This window comes from Neophocaena asiaeorientalis, unplaced genomic scaffold (genome assembly GCF_003031525.2).
Source record: "Neophocaena asiaeorientalis asiaeorientalis breed wild unplaced genomic scaffold, Neophocaena_asiaeorientalis_V1.1 scaffold29, whole genome shotgun sequence".
Lineage (NCBI taxonomy): Eukaryota > Metazoa > Chordata > Mammalia > Artiodactyla > Phocoenidae > Neophocaena > Neophocaena asiaeorientalis.
Genome location: NW_020174423.1, coordinates 502,416 through 511,553, shown reverse-complemented (window position 1 = coordinate 511,553; position 9,138 = coordinate 502,416). Strand labels below are relative to the sequence as shown.

The window sequence follows — 9,138 nt, the reverse complement described above, 5'->3', positions numbered from 1 at the left end:
TCTAACGGACATCAGATTGCGAGCCCCACCTCTAGGGGCCTTTTCTGTCAATGACTGATCTCAGCGTGATAGTGCAATCCCCATCACTGCTATTGCAGTGGTCCACCTAGCATTTGTTTGCTTGTTTTTCTCAGTTTTCAGATCTAATTCTACCTTGGGAAGCAAGTCAGATAAGCATTATAATCCCCATTTTATACATAATGAAACTGAACCATGAAATAGTCAAATTGTTTAGCTCATAATTAGTCAGTGCAGTGCACAGGCTCCTTGACCCCAGAAGTTTCCTTTCCCAAGGCCACACTGTTTTACTTTGTCCCTGGGTAATAAACACTCAATACTTTATTTTGTGTGTGTGTGGCCGCACTGCCAGGCATGCCGGATCTTAGTTGCCCGACCAGGGGTTGAACCCAGGCCCCCTGCAGTGGAAGCTCAGAGTCCTAACCACTGAATCACCAGGGAATTCCCCAGTAAACAATACTGGGACTTTCCTGGTGGTCCAGTGGGTAAGACTCCACTCTCCCAATGCAGGGGGCCCAGGTTTGATCCCTGGTCGGGGAACTAGATCCTGCATGCACGCCACACCTAGGAGTCCACATGCAGCAACTAAGACCTGGCGCAGCATGCATGCATGCATGCATGCATGCATAAATAAATAAAATGTATATATATATATATTTAAAACAGAACAAAACAAAAAACATTCAATACTTATCTGTTCAAACTAAAAGGATGCCTTTTGGAAACTGATATTCAAGGTCCAGATAATCTAATCATAGAAATAGAAAACTGCTTCTACCCCAGCCTACCCCACACTTCATGTTATTTCTTAGCTTTTCATTTTCTTCCTTGAATCTCATTTTTTCCCAACTCAAGCAGTGCCTCCACTGACTAGCGGCTAAACTTAGAATTAAAAATTAAATTATTTCAAAGAAATCAAAGAAAGATAAGGTGTCACTTTCTTATATTTTGGGGTACTCCCCCCCCTTTTAGCATCCCACTGCCAAGCTGGTCAATCAAGTTCAAACTGGGATTGTTGGCATCCATTGAGTAGAGCACCGTGAATTTCTAAATCTCTGTCAAGATTAGGATGCCAACTGGCAGGGGAAGCTTAAAACAACCTCATTTATCTGGCCCTATTTAGTTTTATTCCTTCCACTGTGGTGGGGGGGAAGTCAGTTGGACATCTCCAGAAGATACAGCAGCGAGCAAGATACACAGGGTGCTTATCCTTGGGGAGTTTTACAGACATTAAGCAATTTCAGTGAAGGGTAATGATTATTATAATAGCAGAAATGTCAAGGTAAAAGGGCAGGGAAACATTTCCAGCAGTCAAAACAGCATATGTGACAGCTCAGAGCTTGGACAGGATGTAGAGAATAAGGTGGGAGTGGGTTGGGAGATTGGGAGCAGCTGAATGGTGCAGGGTCTTCTAGGTCTGCTTGGGACACTTCAGCAGCCACTGGCCACACCTGAAATGTGGTGAGTCCCAATTGAGAGGTGCTATAAGCATAGGATATATACTGGATTTCAAAGATTAGTACAAAAAAAAGATGTGATGTATCTCATTAACAGTTTTATATTGATTATATGCTGAAATGATAATATTATGGGTTAAATAAAAACATTTAAATTGCTTTTTTCTGTTTTTATTTTCTGATGTAGCTCCTAGAAAATTTCAAATTCCCTATGTGGCTCACATTCTATTTCTCTCCGACAGCCTTGAGAGCATTGGGAAGGGTCTGAAGCATTTTAAACAGGGAAGTGACATGGTCAGATCTGCATTTTCAAAAGACTCTGTGGTAAGGAGAGAGGATGGTGGGGAGACAAGACCCGAGGCAGAGAGACAGTTTAGGGGCTGCTGCAGTTGTCCAAGCAGGAGAGGGTGGATTAGACAGGGTAGTAGCAATGCAGGTAGAGACAACGTTTTAAAAGTCTGCTTACTAATACCAAACAGCTCTCATTCCAGGGAGAAATGACAGGTTGAACTGTATGAAATTTCCATCTTTGTCAATCAAAAATGGTTGAATATTGAAGGAGCTAATAAGGGCTAAAGTTGGAATAGTTGAGTCACGAAATAAGAATAGTATTGTATTATAACCCAAATAATGACATAAATGTCCATGAGTCCATACTGACATAAAAAATGGAATAAATAAATAAATGGGAGAGAAGTAACAACTCTTTCTTATAGAAAATTCCAATGAATAAATAATGGAGGAAATAGGAAATCACCATTAGTATATCACAGTAATAACTGCCTCAGACAAGATCCACTTAAGGATACTAAAATGAGCGGGAAAAAGCTGACATAGGTTATTTGTGTAGTCTTAAAGTATCTCCATCCAAATATTTCATAAAGCAAGAAAGAGTCAATTTACAGTGGAAAATTCCAGCAGATATCACCACCTTAGCCATGTGATGCAAGTTAACATCTCCCATAATACAGAATGACATCCCATATTCCTTGATATCATGCACTGAGGACATTACCACTCTGTGGTATCTTCCCAATTAATGCATAACCTCAATCTAATCATGAAAAAACATCAGACAAACCCAAACTGAGGGGCAGAAATAACTGACAAGTACTCTTCCAAAGAGATGAGAGAAGACTGACGCATAACCACAGATTGGAGGAGACTGCGGAGATTGACAACTAAATGCAATTTGAGACCCTGGATTAGGTCCCGTAATAGCAAGAAGACATGAGTAGAAAAACCAGTGAAACCCAAATAAGGTCTGTACTTTAGCTAGTAATATTGTACTGGAGTTAATTTCTTCATTTTCTTAAATGTTCTATGGCTATGGAAGATGTTATCTAAAGGGGAAGCTAGATGAAGGGTATATGGTAACTATTTTTGCAACTTTCTCTAAGTCTACAATTATCTAAGAAGAATTAACTGTTAAGAGAGCTGAGTATCAGCAATTTCATATAGTTCAACTTAATATATAAATCAGACAAGAAACAACCAAAACTGACATGCTAAAGCTACACTAAAACCACATTATCATAACATGCTACAAATGTACTTGTTTGGGGGACAACTTTTGCATCAAGATCAGAGCCTGCATCAACATTCAACTCATATATAATACTCTATTCAAATGATTTACAATATTTCTAAGGAAAAGTGTCAGGTGTCAACTAGGACTGGGAAGAACACAGCAATGGGTGGCACAGTTCCACTGGCTTTGTCATTACAAGGGACTGGGCTTTGGAACAGGCAGAGATTACTTCAGCCACCTTCCTTCATTCCCACTTCTGAAGACCTGCCACCATGAGGAACTCTAGGGGTTAGGATGGTCCAGGTCCCAACACAGAAACTACAGAATGGCAAGGTCCCCTCCAGCAGCTGTGCTGTGCTTAGGTGGTGTAAGTTTCCAAGAAAAGGATCAGCAGCTACATGGATGGCTCAGGATGCCTGTCCTACAGCTGGTGCCAAGCGAGCACACTGCCCCTCACCATGGCACTCAACAGCTGGGCACCGTTGAAGATGTTCTCTCATGACAAGGTAGTCTCAGAGCAAATTAAAATACTAATCTCCAAAATTATATGCCATACACTAAGTAGCATTTACAGCTCCTAGTTCTACTGGCAAGTGACTGGCAAGTATTTCTCTTCAGAGGCGGATTAGCTTTCATGCAGCTGAAGTACTAGTATGTTTATTGTTTATTGCATTTAAGGTATCACTGAATGGTCTGAGTTAATCTAACTTCTAGAAGTAATTTACTCTTTAACAGGTCAGGCTTCTTTTCATTTCACAGCAGTCATTACTGTAATTACTCATGCGGTGTTCCCTTTAACTCAGTGCTACTTAAGGTTTTGCTGGGAGCCAGAACTATAGTTCAACCCCACATCATCAAAACATACAAAAATGTTTTAAAATGGTAGATATCTGGCCTTGCTTTGTGTGTGTGTGTATTTTAATTAGATTTTATTTTATTATTATTAGTTTTGGCTGTGCCACATGGCTTGCAGGATATTAGTTCCTGGACCAGGGATCGAACCTGGGCCCCTGGCAATGAGAGTGCCAAGTCCTAACCACTGGACCACCAAGGAATTCCCTGGCCTTGCTTTGCATACTGTCTAAATTGATTACTCATGTTAAATATATACTCCTGCAGTTCTAAATTTGAATGAGGCCCTTCGAGAAATTCAGACCATAAGTCTTTGGAGAGCACCACAGTGATCAATGTCAAGGTCAGAGTGAGAATGGTTTTCAACAAATACAATCAACCAATTATATATATACCAAAGGAAATTCTTTATTGTAAACAAGATATAAAGTACAACAAAAGAAATATTGTGCAAATTGTAAATCACAAGGATTTTTTTTATTAAAAGAAAATTCTTTTTTGTTTTCCAAGGGTCCAAAGTTTTGATGGCAGAAATCTACACCCAATATAGAGAAAAATGTTAAATGGAAAGACATAATGACATTTTTCACTATATATTTTAAACAACTGACTTTTGTTTTACCACTGTATATATCATCCACTATACAAAACAGAATATAACAGAAATACTGTTAACAAAAGTGAATGTCCTAATTATTTTTCTACCTATCTACTTCCACATTCCCCCCCCCAATAAAAACTCCTATAAATTAACAGGACATTTGTCCACTTGTGAATAATGTTCACTCACTTTCTAATTCAATAAAGCACATGTTATATCCTCATAACATAAGGGTACTTTACTGATGTCCCAAGCCATCTTTTTGAAGGAGTTATCTAAAATTCTTAATATCCCTTCTTTACAATATGTGTTTTCATCTTCAATTTTTTTTTGAAACAAAGTGCAGTGTTTTTAGAATCTACGGAAAACACATTGGTATACAATTTTCAAATCTACACAGGGAATTGCAGCCAACTAAGGTTCAAAGCATAATAAAATGCCTAGTTATAGTCATTTGTTAAACTTTTAAAACAAAAACGCAAAAAAAACCCTGAAGCTACACTTCAAAGCAATTAAATTAATGAGGATTCCAATTCTTTGGGACCTCTTCAGCAATATACAGTTGCTCAATTCCAAACGTCAGCAACTAGTGTAAAAATGCTAGTTCTAGATATATTTAACAACTATGTCCACGAAGTTGAATGGAAAGACTAAGAATAGTAAACAAGATAACTCTAGGAAAGGATAATGATATTCGCGATAATACAAATCAATTTTACATCTCCATCTCTGTACCGTAACGTTTACTTCCAGTCTCTACACTCTTGAAACCAGTGCTTCTGAAGAATCACATCGAAAAGTTGGTCTCAAGTATAAATGGTGAAAGTAAAGTAACAAATTGTGCACACAAATTCAAAATCTGTGCTACCTGTGGTTGGGCTGACCTCACCTGAAACCTTCAAAGAATACTGAAAGGAATAAACTTTCTCATTTCTCTTACGTGGTAAGAAATGAGTCCTGCCACTCTTTGAGCTGCCTGTGGCCGTAGCACTTCTTACCATCTAACCCAGGCTGGGCCTTCTCCCCAGGCCGTGGGGCTCCTGCTTGCAGCCCGCACTGGAGGGCCACAGACTTGCAGTGGAAGCATTTTTATATCACCACTGGCTTCTGGCTGTGACCAAAGTTAGTCTGATTCTTTACCATCCGTCTGTCACTGTGTGGGAGCAGGGGTTGGAGGTAGGGTAATGTCATTTAACTTGCTCACTTCCATCTGCCAGTTTGGTAGCTTCTTGGCTGACAGATGGCGCCGGGCATGTTTGGTCAAATGGTCGCTCCTCATGAACCGCCGGTCACACATGGGACAGGCGAATTTCTTCTCACCTGTGTGGGTTCGTCGGTGTCTCGACAGTTCATCTGAACGAGCAAACCTCCTTTCACAACCTTTCCAGCTACAGCTAAAAGGTTTTTCTCCTGAAACAAAAAAAGTCATATTATTATTATTATGCATTTATTAAGTCGCTGTAAGTTACATATTAAATCATATTTAAGATACTTTATTAGACATTTAAAGAAACATCATTTGAGAAATTAAAACAAAAACACCTTGACGAAATCTTTTAGAAGACCTTGCACTGGTAAATACCATCCACTGAATTGGCTAATAAGGCAAGTTCTTCCTTAACATGCCTGGTTTACATTTGTGATCATTGCCAAAAAACCTTCATCCAAATTTCTAAGACTTAAATATGAAATAAGAAATGGTTGGTACCTGTATGCGTTCTCATGTGGGCCTTCAGATGAGAACTTTTAAAGTACGTCTTGCCACATCCTGGATGGCTACAGATGTGACTTCTTATCCTTGATGAGTCAATCTGAGGAGTGACTTTTGCTGCTGAAGGAGAAAACCCTGGAGCAGGGGCAATGGGAGAGAGTCTGGTGCCATTTGGGCTCACCACTGGAGGCTTGGGGTTCTGAACAACGGGCTGGGGTACAACAAACATGACGGCGCCTTTGGGCACCTGAGTGCCCATGAATACAACAGGTGGGCAGACGGCTGGCGGCTGACTGGGTGGAGTGCTGGGGACGACTGTTGTCACAACTGGGTTGTTTGCAGGGAGGGGAACCATCTGGCAGATGACGGGCATAGGTGGCACTCCCCCTGTTGATACTGCAGGTGGAGAGACTAAGACCGACTTTTGTTGTGAGGACATGGGGACCGGCTGAGATCTACAGATTACTGTCTCTGAGGAAGGCACAGAAAAGTCATAAAGTGCAGCACTTGCTTTCTCTTCAACACCTGCCACTGTGTCTCTCTCACGTTTGGATCTGTTTGGTGACACAGCTGCACAAGGTATGTTTTTTCTTGCAGTCTCAGCATTTAGGTGGGTTCTTCTTCGAAAAGAATTGTCCTGATAGTTAAGGATGCTGGCTGCTTTCACTGGGCAAGATCGGTGGTTACACAGCTGGGCGTCAGCTGTATGACGAATCACACTTGTTGCCTGAGCCTTGGGGAGTTTGGGGGCAGGTACTGGGCTTTTCTCCTCTTTGAAAGGTGCAGCAGCAATGTGAGGCTTGGCAGTATCTGACGATTTGAAGTGTCCAGTAGATGGCGCTGGTGCCATCAGATTTGACACTTGAGAGGGTTCAAAGTCAGAGGGACTGTAAGGTGGAGTCAAACACTAGAGCAGAGAAATACAGGCAACAGCGTGAAGAACAGTAGAGTTCATTACATAAATTATAAGAAATTCTCACTTACACTCATCTTTAAAGCAACGATACTTACAAATGCTGGGACTGTATGAAAATCAGGTGTACCAGGAAGCAGATTCTCTTCCTCTGACATATCAGACACTGGAGTAACGGGTCTGCTTTCAATGTATTTCTTAAAATCAGACTTCCAACTGCAGCTCATTGACATAAGTGCTTCTACGGCTTCAAAGTCACTTTTCTCTGCAGTTTTGTTCCAGGAATACATACTCTCTTTTGATCTTTCAGAAATCATTTCCATTCTTTCCTCCTATAAATACGAAAAATTAAATGCTATAAGCATATTGTCATCCACATGACACGCAGAGCAATGTGCAATTTTTTTTACTATCTGCACAATTTTTCAAAATAAAACTTGAAATAATTTTTCTCATCCCTACTCTGATAGTAATACTGATAAAAGTCTTCCTCATTCTTCCTCTCACACTTAGGCCTGAACACTGATACCCTTGCAAAGTAAAGAGGAACTTATTACCATTATGAGGACCAAGGCCAAAGGTACCAATGTACTTATAATCCAAAAAAGAACTGCTCGGCTTAGGAAAAAAAAAAACATTTTATATTCTTTCCAGAGTAGTCAACTGCAACAGGAGTCAGACAAAATAACTGAGGGAAGGCTCTGCAAAAAAGTCATCTTCTTTCAATACTACAGGTATGGGGACCTGGTGGTCCAGTGGCTAAGGCAACAGGCTCCCAATGCAGGGGGCCCGGTTTGATCTCTGGTCAGGGAACTAGATCCCACATGCACGCCTCAACTAAAGATCCTGCGTGCGGCAACTAAGACCGGGGCAGCCAAATAAATAAATATTTTAAAAAAATCATTAAAAGAAATACTACAGGTATGGTATGACATCTTTTCAGGTATGAGTTCCTACCAGAAAAAAATAAAAGGCCAAAACTTTCTTTTAAAAAGGCAAAGTATAGTGGACAGAGCTGTGGTCTGTTGATTTGGGTGTGACCTTTGGAAAGAATAATTTCAACTTCTTCATGTTTGTGTTCTCATTCACTGGATCTTATACTTAACACAATGGTTTGCTATGCGTAACTATGACCAGCTAATGCAATAGCACAAAAAAAAGATAATCAAAAAATTTAATATGCGACTTAAATTTGCAAGAACTCTGATTGTAAGGAATCTTCAATAGTCAAAATAGAATCTTATTTTAATTTTTTAAGGAACTGCTCCTTGACAAAAATAACAGCACATGCTTTATATTTATTTGAACAACTCCTTCTATCAGGTATTTAATGCTTCATATTAAAGTTCCTTAAACTGCACTAAAAGTTACTACCCTCCATCTCTCCAATTTTCCACCAATGTGATCCCATTCATTGGTCAAAGTAGAGATTGTGTAAACACACAGAAGAATTGTCTTTACGTGGCAAGGTATTAATCTCAACACTTGCTGAAAAAAACGCATAAACCCTTCGTACTGAAGCCTTAAGAAGCCATCGCTCTTGAAACATCGCTAACAATGCAATTGCATAATCGCGGGTCCTTTATGTAAGCTGCAACGGACAACGCATGTTGTGTAAAAGCCTCAAGACGCCAATGCAAAGGAAAAAAGAGAAAAGGCAGGCAGCAGGGAAGAACAGTGTGAGCTGGGAAGGGCACGGAGAAGTCGGGAGGGGAGGAAAGGGAGTGGGCCGCGAGAGAGGCAGGAAAAGGAAGCGCGGGCGGAGGCGCGGGAGGGGAAGGCAGACGAGGGGCGGGGGCGGACGGCGGGGGAGATCCTCGCTGGCTGGGACAGACGGATGGGGCCGCCCTAGTCTCAATGAGGCTCGCGGGTGAGTCATTGGGAACATTCCTCGCCGCTCGCACGTCCCCGCGTCCCTGCCCCCGCCATTGGCCAGCAGGCCGGGCGGCCCGGGCTGGGATTGGCTGGGCCGCGAAGGGCGGGGGCGCGGAGGAGGAGAAGGAGGGGGCGAGGCATGTGAACAAAGCGTGATCAGCGGCTGCTCCGGGCGGCGCA

The 9,138-nt window shown here is 41.4% G+C and overlaps 1 protein-coding gene and 1 non-coding gene across 2 annotated transcripts in view; both read right to left on the bottom strand.

The window, feature by feature from the left end:
• Nucleotides 1-3,987: 3,987 nt before the first annotated feature.
• TRNAE-CUC (transfer RNA glutamic acid (anticodon CUC)) lies at nucleotides 3,988-4,060 on the bottom strand. Its single transcript has one exon. It is a non-coding gene; the product is annotated as a tRNA-Glu (tRNA).
• A 186-nt stretch (nucleotides 4,061-4,246) lies between these two features.
• The window catches only part of KLF10 (KLF transcription factor 10), a 5,584-nt gene continuing 692 nt past the window's right edge, over nucleotides 4,247-9,138 (bottom strand). Inside the window, exons 2-4 of the mRNA XM_024756606.1 lie at nucleotides 7,182-7,415; nucleotides 6,168-7,077; nucleotides 4,247-5,869 (exon numbers count right to left, since the gene is read on the bottom strand). Of these exons, the coding sequence (XP_024612374.1) occupies nucleotides 5,610-5,869; nucleotides 6,168-7,077; nucleotides 7,182-7,415 (1,404 nt within the window). The 3' untranslated portion in view covers nucleotides 4,247-5,609. The remainder of the gene's footprint in view (nucleotides 5,870-6,167; nucleotides 7,078-7,181; nucleotides 7,416-9,138) is intronic.